This window comes from Salmo salar, chromosome ssa03, assembly GCF_905237065.1.
Source record: "Salmo salar chromosome ssa03, Ssal_v3.1, whole genome shotgun sequence".
Classification (NCBI taxonomy): Eukaryota; Metazoa; Chordata; class Actinopteri; order Salmoniformes; family Salmonidae; genus Salmo; species Salmo salar.
In genome coordinates this window covers 16,235,574-16,256,127 of record NC_059444.1, presented here as the reverse complement: position 1 = coordinate 16,256,127, position 20,554 = coordinate 16,235,574, and the positions used below count along the sequence as shown (strand labels likewise).

Genomic DNA, 20,554 nt, shown 5'->3' with positions numbered 1-20,554 from the left:
TGGTTGTTGATCATTGCTGTACAGCCATTTTCATGTCTTGCCATAGATTTTCAAGCTGATTTAAAGTCAAAACTGTATCTAGGCCACTCAGGAACATTCAATGTCATCTTGGTAAGCAACTCCAGTGTATATTTGGCCTTGTGTTTTAGGTTATTGTGCTGCTGAAATTTGTCTCCCAGTGTCTGTTGGGAGGCAGACTGAACCAGGTTTTCCTCTAGGATTTTGTCTGTGTTTAGCTCTATTTTGTTTCTTTTTACCCTAAACAACTCCCAAGTCCTTGCCGATGACAAGCTTACTCATAACATGATGCAGCCACCACCATGCTTGAAAATATGAAGAGTGGTACTTAGTGATGTGTTGTGTTGGATTTGCCCCAAACATAATGCTTTGTATTCAGGATATGAAGTTAATTTCTTTGCCAACATTTTAGCAGTTTTACTTTAGTGCCTTATTGCAAACAGGATGCATGTTTTGGAATATTTGTAATCGGTACAGGCTTCCTTTTCATTCTGTCATTTAGGTTAGTGTTGTGGAATATCTTCAATGTTGTTGATCCATTCTCAGTTTTCTCCTATCACAGCCTTTCAACTCTGTAACTGTTTTAAAGTCACCATTGGCCTCATCCTGAAATCCCTGAGCAGTTTCCTTCCTTTCCGTCAACTGAGTTAGGAAGGACACCTGTATTTTTGTGGTGACTGTGTGTATTGATATACCATCCAAAGTGTAATTAATAACTTTCACCATGCTCAAAGTGATATTCATTGTCTGCTTTTTAAAAATATTTTGTATCTACCAATAGGTGCCCTTCTTTGTGAGGCATTGTAAAACCTCCCTGGTTTTTGTGGTTGAATTTGTGTTTGAAATTGACTGCTTGACTGAGGGACCTTACAGATAATTCTGTGCGGGGTCTAGAGAAGAAGTAGTCATTCAAAAATCATGTTAAACACTATTATTTCACACAGAGTCCATGCAACTTATTATGTGACTTGTTGAGCAAATTTTCACACCTGAACTTATTTAGGCTTGCCATAACAAAGGGGTTGAATACTTATTGACTCAAGACATTTCAGCTTTTCATTTTTAATGAATGATAAATGTAAATCAAATACGTAATTCCACTTTGACATTATGGGGTATTGTGTGTAGGCCGGTGACACAAAATCTCAAGTTAATCCATTTTAAATTCCGCCTGTAACACAACACAAACGTGGAAAAAGTCCAGGGTGTGAATACTTTCTGAAGGCACTGTACTTGTACAAACTTCCATCCCATTATGACATCACACAACACCCCCATTGTCCTTATTAAATGATCAGCTCATTATGACCTGACACAGCACCACTTGCATCATGTCACATGCAGTGAACACTCAGCTCATTGTGACATCATAGTGCCATAAGACTGTGCCTACCATGTAATATTGACTGTAATATTAACTTTTTTTATTACAGTTGTGTCTGATACTTTTGAGACCTCTGCAATGCATAATTGTGAGAAGCTTGATTTAATTTTAAACATGAAATGAATTATGTGAAACTACTCAATAGTGTCACAATAACTGAACTTAATTTCAATATTAATTTCTGACTTTCAATAGATATTTATTTTATATGATTTTAATAATTTTTTTCTAGATTCATCAGTGTGTATCAAATGTACTACATCAAATAATGTTATTTGTAGCAACATACAATAAACAACACAGAAGGTTGGTGGAACCTTAATTGGGGAGGACTGGCTCGTGGTAATGACAGCCATCGTTATGAGCCGTCCTCCCCTCAGCAGCTTCCTGTGATAAACACCTATGAGCAGGGTCAATAGTAAAGTAGTCTTGAATTGTGCCATGTGTCAATCGTTGTAAAAGTGGAGGCTGCTGAGGGAAGGATGGCTCATAATAATGCCTGGAACGGCGCAAATGGAATGCCATCAAACAAATGCAAACCATGTGTTTCATGTATTTGATACCATTCTGCTCCAGCCATTACTGCAAGCCCGTTCTTCCCAATTAAGGTGTCACCAACCTCCTGTGGTTGTATCACTGATAGCAGGGCTAGTAGGTTGTACTATGTCTTTCACTGTGGATTAAAGAGTCTAGTGTAATCCAAGAGGGGAGGGTCTCTGCATTAAGAGACTCAACCAGAACTGTTCCAGTCCAGATGAGACTCTGCTTAAGCTCTTGCTAAACCCCTTAATCATTTAACCTAATTGGAAGATATGCTCTTGTAGACATGCTTCTCATTACGAGTCTAGGTAGCATTTTAGACGGTTATGATTGCAATATTCTTTAGGCAGCAATATACTGCTACTAAGTGGCATGTCAAGAAATGGTGGTACACTGAACAAAAATATAAACGCAACATGTAAAGTGTTGGTCCCATGTTTCGTGAGCTGATATACAGTACTGTGCAAAAGTTTAGGCAGGTGTGAAAAAATGCTGTAAAGTAACAATGCTTTCAAAAATGGACATGTTAAAATATTATATTTATCAATTAACTAAATGCAAAGTGAGCGAGCAGAAGAAGAACATCTCATCCATATTTGGTGTGACCACCCTTTGCCTTCAAAACAGCATCAATTTTTCTAGGTACACTTGCACAAAGTCTGGGATTTTGTAGGCATATAGTCAGGTGTATGATTAAACAATTATACCAAACAGGTCCTAATGATCATCAATTCAATATGTAGGTTGAAACACAATCATTAACTGAAACAGAAACAGCTGTGTAGGAGGAATAAAACTGGGTGAGGAACAGGTGAGGTTGCTGAAGACAGTTTACTGTCAAAAGTCATACACCATGGCAAGACTGAGCACAGCAACAAGACACAATGTGCTGTCCAAGCTCTTACATTTACATTTTACATTTTAGTCATTTAGCAGATGCTCTTATCCAGAGCGATTTACAGTAGTGAATACATACATTTCATTTTATGCATTTAAAAAAAAAAAAAATTGTACTGGCCCCCCGTGGGAATACGAACCCACAACCCTGGCGTTGCAAACACCATGCTGGCATTGCAAACACCATGCTCTACCAACTGAGCCACAGGGAAGGCTCTTTTGAAGAAGCACAAAGAAACTGGCAACGTTGAGGACCGTAGAAGCAATGGTCGGCCAAGGACACTTACTGCAGCAGATGAAAGACACATCATGCTTACTTCCCTTCGCAATCAGAAGATGTCCAGCAATGCCATCAGCTCAGAATTGGCAGAAAACAGTGGGACCCTGGTAATACCCATCTACTGTCTGGAGAAGTCTGGTCAGAAGTGACCTCATGGAAGACTTGCTGCCAAAACCCACAAAGCCATACCTCCGACTTGGAAACAAGGCCAAGCGACTCAACTATGTATGAAAATACAGGAACTGGTGTGCAGAAAAATGGCAGCAGGTGCTCTGGATTGATGATTCAAAATGTGAAATATTTTGCTGGAGCAGAAGGCAGTTTGTTCGCCGAAGGGCTGGAGAGCGGTACACGAATGAGTGTCTGCAGGCAACAGTGATGCACGGTGGAGGTTCCTTGCAAGTTTGAGGCTGCATTTCTGAAAATGGAGTTGGGGATTTGGTCAGAATTAATGGTCTCCTCAATGCTGAGAAGTACAGGCAGATAATTATCCATCGTGCAATACCATCAGTATTCTGCAGCATGACAACAACCCCAAACATACAGTGAAAGTCATTAAGAACTATCTTCAGCGTAAAGAAGATCAAGGAGTTCTGGAAGTGATGGTACGGCCCCCACAGAGCCCTGATCTGAACATCATTGAGTCTGTCTGGGATTACTTGAAGAGAGAGTAGCACTTGAGGCTGCCTAAATTCACAGAAAAACCCTGATTAATTCTCCACGATGTTAAGGCCAACCTACCTGCCGAGTTCCTTCAAAAACTTTGTACCTAGAAGAATTGACGTTGTTTTGAAGGCAAAGGGTTAATTGATAAATATAAACTATTAACATATGTATTTTTGAAAGCATTTTTACTTTACAGCATTTTTTCACACCTGCCTAAAACTTTTGGATAGTACTATAAAAGATAGCAGAAATTTTCCATACGCACAAAAACTTATTTCTCTCATATGATATGCACAAATTTGCTTACAACCTGGTTAGTGAACATTTCTCTCTTGCCAAGATAATCCATCCACCTGACAGGTGTGGCATATACAGTGCATTCGGAAAGTATTCAGACCTCTTGACTTTTAACACATTTTGTTCCGTATCAGCCTTATTCTAAAATTGATTAAATAACAATTTCCCCTCATCAATCTATAACACAATACCCCATAATGACAAAAATCTGAAATACCTTATTTACTTAAGTATTCAGATCCTTTGCTGAGACTCAATTGAGTTTAGGTGCATCCTGTTCCCATTGATCATCCTTGAGATGTTTCTACAACTTGATTGGAGCCTACCTGTGTTAAATTCAATTGATTGGACATCATTTGGACAGGCACATGCCTGTCTATATAAGGAGAAAAAACCAAGCCATGAGGTCGAAGGAATTGTCCGTAGAGTTCCCGAGACAGGATTGTGTCGAGGCACAGATCTGGGGAAGGACACCAAAATATTTCTGCAGCATTGAAGGTCCCCAAGAACACAGTAAGCACCAAGACTCTTCTTAGAGCTGGGCAATCCGGGGAGAAGGGCCTTGGTCAGGGAGGTGACCATGAACCCAATGGTCATTCTGACAAAGCTCCAGAGTTTCTCTGTGGACAACCATCTCTGCAGCACTCCACCAATCAGGCCTTTATGGTAGAGTGGCCGGGCGGAAGCCACTCCACAGTAAAAGGCACATGACAGCCCGCTAGGAGTTTGCCAAAAGGCACCTAAATGACTCTCAGTCCATGAGAAATAAGATTCTCTGGTCTGATGAAACCAAGATTGAACTCTTAGGCCTGAATGCAGAGCGTCACGTCTGTAGGAAACCTGGCACCATCCCTACGGTGAAGCATGGTGATGGCATCATCAAGCTGTGGGAATGTTTTCAACGGCAGGGACTGGAAGACTAGTCGGAAAGGAGGGAAAGATGAACGGAGAAAAGTACAGAGAGATCCTTGATGAAAACCTGCTACAGAATGCTCTGGTTCTCAGACTAGGGCAAAGGTTCACCTTCCAACAGGACAACGACCCTAAGCACACAGCCAAGACAACGCAGGAGTGGCTTCGGGACAAGTCTCTAAATGTCCTTGAGTGGCTCAGCCAGAGCCCAGACTTGAACCCGATCAAACATCTCTGGAGAGACCTGAAAATAGATATGCAGAGACGGTCCCCATCCAACCTGACAGAAACTCCCCAAATACAGGTGTGCCAAGCTTGTAGCATCATACCCAAGAACACTTGAGGCTGTAATCGCTGCCAAAGGTCCTTCAACAAAGTACTTAGTAAAGGGTCTGAATACTTATGAAAATGTGGTATTTCAGTTTTATGATATATTTTTTATGTTGCAAAAAATGTCTAAAAACCTGTTTTTGCTTTGTCATTATGGGGTATTATATGTAGATATTATATGTAGATTGATGAGAAGAAAAGAAAATCAATTTTAGAATAAGGCTGTAACGTAACAAAATGTGGAAAAAGTGAAGGAGTCTGAGTACTTTTCAAATGCACTGTAAAGAAGCTGATTAAACAGAATAAGCATTACACAGGTGCACCTTGTGCTGGGGAGAATAAAAAGACACTCAAATGTGCCTTTTTCGTACACAACACAATGCCTCAGATGTCTCTAGTTTGAGGGAGCGTGCAATTGGCATGCTGACTGCAGGAATGTCCACCTGAGCTACTACCAGAGAATGTAATGTTCATTTCCTTACCATACGCCGCCTCCAACGTCATTTTAGAAAATTTGGCAGTATGTCCAACCGGTCTCACAACGGTAGACCACAAGTATGGCGTCATGTGGGTGAGCGATTTGCTGATGTCAACGTTGTGAACAGAGTGCCCCATGGTGGGGTTATGGTTGGGCAGGCATAAGGTACGGACAACGAACAAAATTGCGTTTTATGAATGGCAATTTGAATGCACAGAGATACCATGACGAGATCCTGAGGCCCATTTTCGTGCCATTCATCTGCCATCATCACCTCATGTTTCATCATGATAATGCACGGCCCCATGTCGCAAGGATCTGTACACAATTCCTGGAAGCTGAAAATGTCCCAATTCTTCCATTGCCTTCATACTCACCAGACGTGTCACCCAATGAGTATGTTTGGGATGCTCTGGATTGACGTGTATGACAGCGTGTTCCAGTTCCCGCCAATATCCAGCACTTCGCACACATTCCACAGGCCACAATCAACAGCCTGATCAACTCTATACGAAGGAGATGTGTCGCACTGCATGAGGCAAATGGTGGTCACACCAGATACGGACTGGTTTTCTGATCCTGATTTTTCTTTAAGGTATCTGACCAACAGATATGTATTCCCAGTCATGTGAAATCTATAGATTAGGTCCTAATGAATTTATTTCAATTGACTGATTTCCTTATATGAAGTGTAACTCAGTAAAATCTTTGAAGTTGTTGCATGTTGCGTTTATATTTTTGTTCAGTGTGAAGAAGAATGATGGGAAGGGGCATCTTTCCAACACACTTAGTTATTTCGTTTTGACTATTTACATTGTTAATAGCTGAACAGTACAGAAGCTTCAGTTGTGGAACACTAACGTAATTCTCTCATTAAAGGGATTTGTTAAGTGTGGCTTTCCACGCATTTCTAGGAATTTACTCCTGACGTCTCTGCCAAAAGCCGGGTGTACACTACAGGACTTTGGCCAGGATTTAGCTGCTCAGACAAGTTTTTGAGATTCGAGACAAATTCCCATGTGGTTCAAAGACGCAATCTGAAGATCTCTAGGTCCTTGGGATAAATTACTGCTGCCAGAGTTTTTCCTGTTCAAGTCACATGGCCAGGAAGCATCCAGGAGCCCGAACTGAAAGTATTACTGCAAAGATTATTCCAGCCATTTCAACTGTCAGTGATTAGCTAGGAAATCATTTTATTAGATGGTATTGGAACATTGCCAATGGTGTGCTAATAGTAGGCTATTCCACAAACAGGCCTGGCAAAGCACTGCATTAGATTTTTAGATTAGAAATCATTAATTTCATGCTTTATTGTAAGATTAGAATAATTTTATTTTATATAGTGACGCACTGCATGAGCAAAAGTATGGGGACACCTGCTCATCATATATCTCATTCCAAAATAATGGGCATTAATATGGAGTTGGTCCCCCCTTTTCTGCTATAACTGCCTCCACTCTTCTGAGAAGGCTTTCTACTAGATGTTAAAACAATGCTTTGGAGACTTGCTTCCATTCAGAGCATTAGTGAGGTCGGGCACCAATGTTGGGCGATTAGGCCTGGCTCGCAGTCTGCGTTCCAATTCATTACAAAGGTGTTCAATGGGGTTGAGGGCTCTGTGCAGGCCAGTCAATTTCTTCCACACCGATCTCAACAAACCATTTTTCTGTATGGACCTCGCTTCATGCATGGGGGCATTGTCATGCTGAAACAGGAAAAGGACTTCCCCAAACTGTTGCCACAAAGTTGGAAGCACAGAATCATCTAGAAGGTCATTATTAACTGACTTGTTGGAAAGTTGGCATCCTATGACGGTGCGATGTTGAAAGTCACTGAGCTCTTCAGTAAGACCATTCTACTGCCAATGTTTGTCTGTGGAGATTGCATCGCTGTGTGCTCAATTTTATACACCTGTCAGTAACGGGTTTGGCTGAAATAGCCAATCCACTAATTTGAAGGGGTATCCACATACTTTTGTATATATAGTGTATGTACATATAACTAGGAATAAAGTGACTAGACAACAGGAAAGATACACAGTAGTTACAGTGTATGAGATGAGTCAAAAAAGTTTGTATATACTTTTATACACTACTGTTCAAAAGTTTGGGGTCACTTAAAAATGTCCTTGTTTTTGAAAGAAAATCACTTTTTTTGGTCCATTAAAATAACATCAAATTGATCAGAAATACAGTGTAGACATTGTTAATGTTGTAAATGACTGTTGTAGCTGGAAACAGCTGATTTTTAATGGAACATATGGAATATACAATAGTCATTTACAACATTAATGTCAACATTCTGTTTCTGATCAATTTGATGTTATTTTAATGGACAAAAAAAATTGCTTTTCTTTCAAATAACAAGGACATTTCTAAGTGACCCCAAACTTTTGAACGGTAGTTTATATGGTGTACCTTCAATATAATTTCTATCCATTGTAGTCCTCCATAAGTAGTGAAGGGTGCAAATTCTAAATCAATACATTTCCAATACACTTTACATCTGCTAAGTTATCAGTCTCCTGCATTTACATAGGTCTTTAGGATGAAAACTAGGATCCCGTTTCTTGCAAAAATGTATCCCCTCCTGGATTTATCTGTGCAGGTAACCTTTGAAAAACAGCTGGTGTGGTTTTTCTCTTGATCTTATCCGCCTAGTCACTTTAGAAAATAATTTACTTATCGTCATACCAACAACCGAAATCAGTTAACCTTGTCCTCGCTCAAGCAGACCGAGCTCACCCAACTCTTTCACCATTGGACAGACATTTTATTAAATCTTCTTAGCTCCACTTCCAGCTATGCAAAGAAATATACAAATTACAATAATTCTGAAATGCTATTTTAAATGTTATTCAAATGCTCATGATCAGATGATGTAAGACATTTCCGTGTAGTACACTAACAATGGTTATACTATAAATAATGGCTCAAAAGCCAAACGTCATGACTATATGAGGCGTGTGAGTTAAGTTTGGGGAAGCAAATTTTCACCATAAAAATGCACCTTTATAATAAACCATTCCATGCATCATTGCATTTGCACTTATGCAAGCCTACTATTCTTAATGTGATGAGTAGATTGGATTGTCATAATTTAGGCTAATAATATAACTCAATCCCTGTTGGCTGTAACGCTGAGCATGTATAGCGTACAGTAGGCCTAGGCCAGGGCAACTGACGGCCCTCGGAATAGTAGACACACAAGGAGCAATTTCGAAATTTGGTTTTACATCAATATATTTTTTTTGGGGGGGGGTTGCTAAATTAGTTTAGCGGTCAGCTATCTAGACTTGTTATCATGGTCAAATTACCAGCCTCCATTGATTTTGTTAGTCTCATTCATATATTAAACTGCAAACATTTCTCTCCACCCTACGGCAAAAAATATATATTATTGCATGAAATTAGTTAAATTGCTAAATCTTCTCTCTGCCCCATGGCAAAATGTGTAGAATTGGAGGAAATTAACTCAAATGTTTTATACATTTACTCACACCGCTGTCAAGATAGGGTCCACTAGCTCAATTAAGTTGATAATTGTTATAGTAAAAGTCAGATTAGTCTTTTCATTGTTTTCTCCTGACAGCAATAAACGGTTTACTTTCCAAACTAGGTTTTCTTGCGATTGTATTTTGAAATGCCTGGCTGGGCCTTTGCTTTTCAATGACAGCCACAACTAAACAATCATGCAGTCGGTATTTGCCGTGTGCTGCCTTTCCTTCCAACTGGAGGCAATGCTTATGACCCACTGTGGGCAAATCATACTTTAGTAGCCCATTTTACATTTCTGTATAGACAGGAATAGATTAATTAGGCTATATCATTTGGCCTTATGGACACGCCGCCTATGGTCATGCCTAACTCACATGGATGGATGTGTGGCTAATTAAAGACCTGTGATCTGGAAGGGGGATCTATATTAATCTCTAATATCTGACTATCCACATCAATATTGTTGCGCTTAAATTGATCCATGTGAGCATAAGAGACAAAACTGAATGTTTATTGCAACAAGATGAACGATCTGCAGCAGTAATAGTACAACAAAATGGCTGTTGCGGTTGCCGTAGATCCCAAGCCAGCATCAGGGGCAGGGGAGTCTACGGGGCGTGGTGAGGAGAAATGGGGACATCCAGTCTGAGCTAGCAGTCTTCCTGCCTTCAGCGCAGACCTTCATTAACATCACCTCACAGTCCATTGAGAAACCCACCTCAAACCTGCACAGGAAAAAGAGACAAAAGTGAGTACATCAAGCACATCCAAAAGTCCTTGAAGTTCTGTCAAAAAATGACACCCTAACTTTTGATGTAAGGTTGAGTAGGTTCAGTATTCCTAAACTGACAACTATGGTCATGTGAATAGAACATTTAAGTGCACAAACACCATACCACACAGTAAATTAGTCTGAGATATTGTGTGTGTGTGAGATGGTGGTTCTTTCCACTGTGCAGACTGAGGTGGATAGAAGACATGGAGGGTTCTGTACGTGGAGGGGTCTTTGGCTCCATCCGGGGGATGAGACGGGGTTAGGAGCGGTGGTGGGGGAGTGTGTCCATGGGTACATTCATCTTCATCTCGTTCTCCAGGATCTGGACCAGCTGCTGCATAGAGGGCAGGTGACCCGACTCCAGCTTGGACCACACTGGCACATCTGCCCAGGTAGGTACAGACAAATCAACTCTCCGCACTCTTTTCTGTGTGATGTTTTACAATGATGCAAGGTCCGTGGAGGATTTGTGCATATTCATGCAAGCAAGTAATGTGACAAAGTGAGCCTTACCGTTTAACGTGATTTCAAACGCTCCTGTTGACATACACTGGTTTTCAATCATGTTGCTGAAGAAGAACACCATCATGCAGGCATAAATCTGAAAGACGCAGAAACAGAATATCAACACCAATCGATGAGTGTTTGGCCATGGATTCCATCCTCTCTGGGGCATGTCTAACATGACACAGAGATAAATTATGTCTACACATCAGGATTTGAGATTAAATGGGGCAAAGTTCATTGGTTGTCAATTCAATACTTTGAGTTAGAAAGTTTGTATATAACATGTATATAAAAGTATAGATAGCAATCTGAAATTGTTCCCATAGCCTTACGTCTGTGTACCCCAGCTCAAGGATAAAACAGCAACATGTTAAAGCGGTAAGCAGAGGAACACACAAGAGCAATGTAGTGCTCCTGCTTACATAACCCAAGTACATTCTTATTTGCCCACAGTGTGTTTTGCATATACTGTAAGCAGCAAAAGTATTTGGACAGTGACACATTTTGTTGTTTCGGCTCTGTACTCCAGCGCTTTAGATTTGAAATTATACAATGGCAATGGGGTTAAAGCTTTCATTTGAGGGTATTTTCATCCATATCAGGTGAACCCCCCCATTTTAGGGGACCAAAAGTATTGGGTAAAATTCACTTGTGTATTAAAGTAGTAAAAAGGTTATTATTTTCGTCCCATATTCCTAGAACGCAATGATTACATCAAGGTTGTTATTCTACAAACGTGTTAGATACATTTGCTGTTTGTTTTGGTTGTGTTTCAGATTATTTTGTGCCCAATAGAAATGAATGGAAAATAACGTGTCATTTTGGAGTCAATTTTATTGTAAATAAGAATAGAATGTTTTCAAAACACTTCTACATTAATGTCGATGCTACCATGATTACAGATAATCCTGAATGAATCGTGAATAATGAGAGAGAAAGTTTATCAGAAATATCATACCACCCCATCCCAATAAGTGCTACCCACCCCTGGTGAGAGCGTTAGCATGTCTTGGGGGAATGATATTTGTGCGACTAACTTTCTCGCTCTACTGTTGGAGCTCACTGTATATATGGATGGGATTTCAATACTGCCTGCACTCTACTTCAGCACCACTGGCTCATGTCACCTTGGAGATCCAGGTTCATAGCCAGGGAAAACAACAAACAGTTGTTATGAACTCCCATGGGTAAGGTATGAGAGTGTGTGTGTGTGTCTCAGTAGTCACTACTCAGTAGTGACTTGTCTATGACTACTATTACATTTTCAATGCATCTCTTAAGGACTGAGTTAAATAAACACAAATCAACATGGCTATACTTAAACTGCAGAGTATTGTTATACAATAGCATACGGTTTGCCTGTGATGCTAACACCAAGTGTCATGTAGCATTTTTTACCTAAGAGATTCTCACCTTATTCTCCTGTCCCCAGACCCAGATGCCTGGAGCTTGCATGCCGCAGAGGGCAAAGGGGTCCTTGCCAATGATGATCAGTCCGATCAGTGCCAGCTTGAACATGGACAGGAAGGAAGCAACGTGTCTGAGGACAGCAAACAAGATGTTAAATTCCAGAGAGAGGGTAAAACATAGAGTGGCAGATATCAAGGTGTAAAATCGTCAGCAAAGAAAAGGATTTTGCACCCGGCCGTATGTAGTGCGTTGGCCCTAAGGCCCAGAACAGATGAAGACCTGAGGGTCAATTTGTTGTTAACAACCACACATGGGAGAATACATTGCAATACGCTTCCAATTTAAGTGCCGTGTTTCCATGGTATGGTGGCACACAGTATAACCAGTTCTTTTGATATACACTAGATGTCTGAGAGGGAGCGCTGTGTTGAAGCCACTGTGCCTCCATCATAGCACTCCTATAGAAATTAATTTATTAATGTCTACATTGTTATAGACACCTAAATGCATAATTGTAATGACATAATGCATTATTACATTGTGAGCTAAACATAAAAATAAAAAGGTAAAAACAAACATTTTAATTAAAGTATAATTTTTGAGATGACTAATGTAACTGTCCCCACAACACAAATACATGTAATTTTGTCCTTGAAACCTTTAACTGAAATACTGTAGAAATTCATTCATTCCTATGGAGGACTGCTCCTACTGCGGAGTGCCAATATGGCCGACCGGTGGCTTCAAAGCCTCAATGGCCAATACATAACATCAGCAATCCAGGGTTTATATACATCATTGAGGGTAACTTACCGGTAGAGGGGTAGAGGAAGGTAGTTCTCTCCCTCAATACGGATGTCTGGGTACCGCTGGTACAAGGCCTGCATGTACTCCTCAAACACCCTCTTGTACCCTCAGGAGATGCTGAGTGGGAGTTGGAGAGAGAGTCAAACAGGGCCAGAGTCAGGGGACCAGACAGTGATGCACTCAGAAAAACACACGGTCCTCAGAGGCAAGGCTAGATACACTTGGTCACAGCCAAACAGACAACCATATACACAAACTAGAGTTCAACGTTATCTTTGATTGGTTGTTGCGACTTCCATGCTAATACTGGTGTGTTGTCAGTAAAGCATGTGGTGACATTTCATTGTATGGCACACGGTTACTCTATTGCACAAATGCATCATTAAACTACTGAATATAGCCATTTCACATTCCTAACACATCTCCCTTGGTCTGAGTTAATACCATGCTCTTGAAATGGTATAAATTAATCCAACAGTTATTGCCTACATGGGCAGGCAAATCACAGGATTAACCATTTGACAGTGGAAGTAGAGTAGCTAACTAGATGTTTTTTCAAACTCTCACCTACAGATGATTAATTAACAACAGACAAAACACGGTTGTCATTTAGCTACATAAACATGTGGATGTTGTTAGCTAACCAAAAATACTGCGCTGATTAAGTGTCTTTGACTGCACCCACCCAACTTCCTGGGCAGAATTAGCTAGCTAGTTACCTAATAGGATTTAACTAGCTACAGAAGCTTTGCACTGCCGTAGCTAGGTTCGTTAACTCGTTACCCCTAGGTAAATCATTCATTCAGGAAAAATAGGTTAGATAATGTTTTGAACAAAAATATGGGCCACCTCACCAGTTTGACAGTCAATTTGATTACATGGAAATTATAACGATTCTGGTCCCGAGACAGGAAATGCACATTCTGTTTAGACACACACGAGCAAGTAGCTAATGCTAACTGAACAACCGAGGTCTACTCAAAATGTATTGTCCTCCCTTACCAGATTTGGAATTTAAGAAGTGGCCCTGTTGCAAATTGCATCTTCATCTTCTTAATGCCGCTGTTATCAGCCGACGCAGCACAGTACAAGGAGAGAACTCCTAGAAATATGATCGAAAAAGGTAGCCACCTCTCCGCCATTCTGCTACGATTTCTTCACTACTGCATCAGTCCCGTCCCCCACTCTGCTCTGTTAAACTATTGCCGCGTTCACGTTCTAGACGGAACTAGGAAATACTTAAATGTCCGACTTGCTAACTGATTGAACGCGGCAAGTATATAACTGCAACCAGTTAAAAGTCGGACATTTCAGAGATCCGACCAGTATGAACGCAGCATATTGCCCGAGAAATTGAGTCAAGTGAAACGTCACAGTACAGTGAAAAATTAAGCACATGTATAATAAATTCAGTGATTTTTCTGAGTATGAATATACACGACAGTACACCTTTAAAGCCACTTACAAAAAACACGTTAACTAGCCAATTTTAAGGCTCCTAAGTGGCGCAGCGGTCTAAGGCACTTCATCTCGGTGCTAGAGGCGTCACTACAGACCCTGGTTCGATCACGGGCTGTATCACAACCGGCCGTGATCGGGAGTCCCATAGGGCGGCGCACAATTGGCTCAGCGTCGTCCAGGTTAGGGGGTAGGCCGTCATTGTAAATAATAATTTGTTCTTAACTGACATGCCTAGTTAAATAAAGGTTAAATAAAAAATATCGTTGCTCAACCAGAGAAAGTCTGTTTAAAAAAAAAATCTAAGAAGAAAGAGTGCCTTTCTATGTTATTAGAATGTAATTTATTTCGCCATGTATCTAAAAAAATGGGGGGGGTGAAATTACTACATTCCGCAAGTGAAGTATGACATAGTAGCCTAACGAGAGGAAGCCCAGTGGACGGCAGTGGGGGAAGATGAAACGAGATGGATTTTGGCTGACAAATATGCAAATATATTAGAACACGCCAATAGGATCTCGCTAGCTTTTGCGTGTTCTGCCACTTTGACTCATTTGTAGCCAATTGAAATGACAAGCTGTGGTCTATCTTGGTTTAGTTATAAAACTCTTTGGCATAGGTAAATAGATACACGTCATCATTAAAGACCGCATCACAAGAACGAACGCTTTGAAATTGATGCGCAACGAGCGTTCAATGAGTAGGTGACGGTTTACCTGTACAATTGAATTATCAACAACAAAAAATATGTAAATTGTAATATTGAGTTATCTTACTGCACACAACCAAGTGCCTTGCCTGTCATCTAACTGTGGATTGAATATATTAGTACTGTAACGACCCTGGGTTTATAAGCACGAAAATCGACTCTGCCGCTTGAGTACATTCTGATCATTGTTTGTTTGGGTAACCATTGTCCTACCTTACATGTTCCCCTATACAAGAATGAAGACTACTGAAATGAACATGTCACTGTCAAGTGCATTAGGTTTGCATTTACTACATATATCAACGTCGAAAGAGCTGAAGTGCTAGAATTGTGAAACTACACTAGCAAACGCAATAATATCGTAAGCGCTAGTTTGTAATGATCAAAGTGGGAAGAACTATATCGGCACACAGTGGGCGGCGGAAAGATATAGCAAGTTCGAAATGCGGTCTTCCTGTGTGGGCGGGCTTAAGACTTTGCATACGTAGACATTTGCACTGCTTTTATTCTCCCTTTTGAAACATTTTGTACTGTAGAGTAGACGAGTGCCAGCTGCATACCAGTGAGCCAGATTAACCATATAACTAACATTCCACATTTTGTTAAATAATTCATAACCTACTTATTTGGAAGATGGTCGCCAAACAGAGGATTCGTATGGCCAACGAAAAACACAGCAAGAATATCACGCAAAGAGGCAACGTAGCCAAATCTACGGTAACATTTGAACCATTTTATTTTGGTTTGCAAACGGGTTAAGGAATATGTTACTTAAAATGAGTAACTAGCAAATGCTTAATTGTCTGATTGCTTTTTTTTTTTTCTCAACCTTTACGTATGCTTTGCCCATAGTATATGCAAATTGCCCAGCTCAAGCTTTCAATCTTTGGTCAGCTGTTGCAATAGTATCCATGAAATGTAACATCATACAAAGTTGTTTACATTCTATTTAAACAGCTGTATGTTTCTGATTACAGGTTTGTGAATTATACATGTTTGACCGTTGACATGTTAGTACAGTAGCATGACGTGTACTGTATTTGGTTTCACAGAGAAACCCTCAAGATGATAAGGTGGCTGTGGGACCCTGGCTGTTGGCCCTCTTCATCTTTGTTGTGTGTGGATCAGGTGAGTTCTGTTGACTATTTTACTAATGATGAACAGAACTCTGAAATTGATCCATACTTTATCCCAGACACTTTTGTTGATCTGAAAGGATTGGAAAGGTGTATCCAACCATTCTGCCGAGGTTGTCATAAGGCCAGATGAATCCAAATTGCTTACCTATCTATACCTTTGAGGTCTACAAGTGTAGTTTTGGAACGTGAAATCGTAGTGCTGGGGCAAATTGTGTCCTCCCTTTGCTTCTTTCTTCATATCTTAAATGAGCATGCGTATGCAGAATCTTGTTTTTCTTTTTCTCTCTCAAGCATGTGCAGGTGTTCCCATTCCCACAGGTGTGATGTCTTGTACGACTTGTTATGGTGCTGAATATATCGTTGAAATAAAAAACATATCTCATAACCTTATCTCACAAACAGTCTTTGAAGTAGACCAGGGGTGTAATCATTAGTCCAAACTGTAGCAAACGGAAAATCTTTTGCAACAAAAATGTGTTTCTATTGGACAAATTCAGGTAGGTCCCTCCCTGTTTGGTTCCTAGTATACACCCACGTCTACAGTGTGAAAGTTCCGCCTACTTCCTGGATCATGGACCACTCTGTTTTTGAATGGCCTTCAAGATATCATCAAATTCATATGTAAGATTATATTCATATTCGTGGAATAATTTACATTTACCTGATGCCTTTCATTAAGGTTTTTCAATGACGTTTTATTTTTGCGTAATTGAAAATGTTCAAAGGCATTGGGTAGAATTAAATGAATCCACGAATACTAATATAAGTCTACATGTACAGTATCTTAAATGGTCACGGTTTCATGATGCTATAATAAGGCCATTTCAAAAACAGTGTGGGACATGATCCAGGAAGTAGGCAGGACCTTCATACCGTAATCAAACCAAGCAATGGTCTCATTAGGGGGTTGTTAGGCTCTTTAATATATGCCATATAGCAGATGCTTTTATCCAAAGTGACTTACAGTCATGGGTGCATACATTTTATGTATGGGTGGTCTCTGGAATGGAATCCACTACCCTGGCGTTACAAGCGCCATGCTCTACCAACTGAGCTTCAAAGGACCACTATATCTCCTGACAGCCATAGGGTTGTCAGCCTTTGCACATCTATTTTTTTGTCAATATTTGCTTTTTAACAGGCAATATCAATGCGCTTGTTGCCTCTCTCAGCTAATATTGGTGAAGGACAAATTTTGTGTTCGAAGAAGTGTTCGAAGAACTCCGCCTGCTAACTGTTGGGAGTCTGTTTTCGTCTTCTATCCTGGGTCAGACAAAATGTTTGTACTGTTTCTGTGTGGTCTGATTTGACATTTTGGCTTACTCCCTTGTCCTCCCCTCCCGCTGTTTGTCCCAGTCCAAGCTTTTAGTAGTCAGTGGGTTTGGCAACACTTTCAGAGATTCCAGCAGAACATAATAGTGCAATTACATTAGTCACCTTGAACACATAAATTAATACTTTGCAGGAAAGGAGGGCTATAGTCCCACTGGCGAGTTAAAAGAAAGGAGAAAAGGCAGACTATTCCAGCAGTACATTCTGGTCAGTTCCCAACAGTGTTCCGAGCTTCAATGACGACTGTTGTTGTCAGCGAATAAAAACCTTCACTTTGGGTCAGGGTTTTCTAGCGTCATCTGAGGGATTCTTCGACTCAGCTAAATTCCTTGTCAATGAACTCCAGTGTAGATTTATTTTCTTAACATTTGAATTATCTCTCTCCACAGCTATTTTCCAGATCATTCAAAGCATTCGGATGGGCATGTAGGATGACATGTCCACCCTGTCCATTCCACTCAGTATCCGCCCAACCAAGTACCACCTCTCTCAGCTCAATGACGTCCCATTATCCTTCACTCAACATTCTCAGTCTTCTTAAGTTGCACACAGCTAGGCCAAGGACGATGAGCCACTGTCTTGCACTTTTAGTGACGTTCTGTTCTTAATTTGTATTATTTTGTTTGACCCTTGTTATTTGTCTTTCTGGTTACTTTTGGCATGCTCTGTCAAGTCATTCCTACCTTGTGCCTTAAATGATAGAGGTTAACAATTTTCAGTACACAACAAAAAGCCATTCAAGCTGCATTCCAATAGTGGGGTTTCTGAAATAATAAGGTGATGTGCTCTGTCAATCTCAGGCAAGTTGGCCATCTTGTGGAATTGTGAGCTCTGTTTTTGGTGGTCCTTTCTGGAAGTCTTATTTGCCACCACTTTGCTGTAATTTCACTGTGTAATATGAACTACAATTTCTTCTTTAATTTAGTGAATTGAAAGAAATGTTCTGTTTTGCTTTGAACGTGTTTTCTGTTTGGTAGAATGACCAAATGCCTTGGTCAGACTGGAAAGAAATTCAGCAACACAAATCTTAGCACAAGATTTGAAGCTGGATATAATACTCATGCCAAAAGAACAACTAAATGGTAGAAACCAGAGCCATGTATTTAGAAAGTTAGGACATTGAAGTTATGGCATTATGATGCATTTACATGACACCGTATAGTCAAAGAGTTCCATATGGCAGCCATGTTAGCTCCCTATGGACAATATTAACCAATAGCAGTACATGGAATTTTCTAAATTTTAAACAATGCTATGTAACTGAATGTCTATAATTAAAATACTTGTCATATAAATGGAATGCTCAAGGCTGCTAACATGGCGTTGGTTTAAGAAGTTGGGCAAACTATGGTTTTGGTAGAAATTATTTGTACGTAATGATAAGCAGTCCTATTTTTTTGCGGTCTAGTCCTCATCTACCTTTTAAATATTTTGTATCTATTGATTGGCCCTGCCTATTCTTGCAGCTTTGGGATTGTCAACTGATCCACAGTCAGTTGAATATGGATCAATAAAAGTAAGATAAGGACATCTTCAAGCTTTGATAGTTAATCTGACATCCTGTCCTCATGTTTACAGAAACAGTTCAAGGCTCAAGCTTACTGGATAAAATGTAATTATCTTCACTAAACCAGTGTTTAGAAGTAAATATTAAGGGCTGGATGAAAATGACAACCTGGTTATTTTACTGTGCATAAAGTATGCTGGCAATGTAAGAGCGAAATTAATAAAATATGATAATTGGTACATTATTTTGCGTGCTTTTCTTATGTAAGATACCAATCATCACCCAGAATAAATACTAACATATTTGCATGTACAGTTGAAGTCAGAAGTTTACATACAATTTAGCCAAATACATTTAAACTCAGATTTTCACAATTCCTGACATTTAATCCCAGTACAAATTCCCTGTTTTAGGTCAGTTAGGATCACCACTTTATTTTAAGAATGTGAAATTTCAGAGTAATAGGAGAGTGATTTATTTCAGCTTTTATTTCTTTCATCACATTCCCAGTGGGTCAGACGTTTACATACACTCAATTATTATTTGGTAGCATTGCCTTTCAATTGTTTAACTTGGGTCAAATGTTTCAGGTAGCCGTCCACAAGCTTCCCACAATAAGTTGGGTGAATTTTGGCCCATTCCTCCTGACAGAGCTGGTGTAACTGAGTCAGGTTTGTAGGCCTCCTTGCTCGCACACACTTTTTCAGTTCTGCCCACACATTTTCTATGGGATTGAGGTCAGGGTTTTGTGATGGCCACTCCAATACCTTGACTTTGTTGTCCTTAAGCCATTTTGCCACAACTTTGGAAGTATGCTTGGTGTCATTGTCAATTTTGAAGACCCATTTGCGACCAAGCTTTAACTTCCTGACTGATGTCTTGAGATGGCGCTTCAATATATCCACATAATTTTCCTCCCTCATGATGCCATCTATTTTGTGAAGTGCACCAGTCCCTCCTGCAGCAAAGCACCCCCACAACATGATGCTGTCACCCCGTGCTTCACGGTTGGATTGGTGTTCTTCGGCATGCAAGCCTCCCTTTTTTCCTCTAAACATAACGATGGTCATTATGGGCAAACAGTTCTATTTTTGTTTCATCAGACCAGAGGACATTTCTCCAAAAAGTACGATCTTTGTCCCCATGTGCAGTTGCAAACCGTAGTCTGGCTTTTTTATGCCGGTTTTGGAGCAGTGGCTTCTTCTTTGCTGAGCGGCCTTTCAGGTTATGTCGATATAGGACTCGTTTTACTGTGGATATAGATACTTTTGTACCTGTTTCCTCCAGCATCTTCACAAGGTCCTTTGCTGTTGTTCTGGGATTGATTTGCACTTTTCGCACCAAAGTACGTTCATCTCTAGGAGACAGAACGCGTCTCCTTCCTGAGCGGTATGACGGCTGCGTGGTCCCATGGTGTTTATACTTGCGTACAATTGTTTGTAAAGATGAACGTGGTACCTTCAGGCGTTTGGAAATTGTTCCCAAGGATGAACCAGACTTGTGGAGGTCTACAATTTGTTTTCCGAGGTCTTGGCTGATTTCTTTGGATTTCCCCATGATGTCAAGAATTTTCCAAGCTGTTTAAAGTCACAGTCAATTTAGTGTATGTAA

At 40.2% G+C, this 20,554-nt stretch overlaps 2 protein-coding genes across 2 annotated transcripts; one reads left to right on the top strand and one right to left on the bottom strand.

The window, feature by feature from the left end:
• Positions 1-9,789: 9,789 nt before the first annotated feature.
• selenot1a (selenoprotein T, 1a) lies at positions 9,790-14,066 on the bottom strand. Its single transcript, XM_014190131.2, has 6 exons — positions 13,801-14,066; positions 12,805-12,915; positions 11,995-12,121; positions 10,588-10,675; positions 10,294-10,458; positions 9,790-10,024 (listed from the first exon to the last, which is right to left on the bottom strand). Exons 1-5 carry the CDS (start codon positions 13,938-13,940, stop codon positions 10,334-10,336), a joined length of 591 nt encoding a protein of 196 aa, XP_014045606.1. The 5' UTR covers positions 13,941-14,066; the 3' UTR covers positions 9,790-10,024; positions 10,294-10,333.
• A 1,328-nt stretch (positions 14,067-15,394) lies between these two features.
• Positions 15,395-19,187, top strand: LOC106599069 (stress-associated endoplasmic reticulum protein 1). The gene is made up of 3 exons (XM_014190130.2): positions 15,395-15,682; positions 16,018-16,093; positions 17,826-19,187. The coding sequence occupies exons 1-3, from the start codon at positions 15,599-15,601 to the stop codon at positions 17,864-17,866; spliced, it is 201 nt and encodes a 66-aa protein (XP_014045605.1). The 5' UTR covers positions 15,395-15,598; the 3' UTR covers positions 17,867-19,187.
• The last annotated feature ends 1,367 nt before the right edge of the window (positions 19,188-20,554 follow it).

What these genes read in the sequence shown, in the direction of transcription:
- LOC106599069 (XM_014190130.2), top strand. Translation starts at nt 15,599, where the DNA reads ATGGTCGCCAAACAGAGGATTCGTATGGCCAACGAAAAACACAGCAAG. An exon ending in GCAACGTAGCCAAATCTACG is followed by an intron (nt 15,683 to 16,017) that starts GTAACATTTGAA and finishes TTGGTTTCACAG; the next exon opens with AGAAACCCTCAAGATGATAA. An exon ending in CTTTGTTGTGTGTGGATCAG is followed by an intron (nt 16,094 to 17,825) that starts GTGAGTTCTGTT and finishes CTCTCTCCACAG; the next exon opens with CTATTTTCCAGATCATTCAA.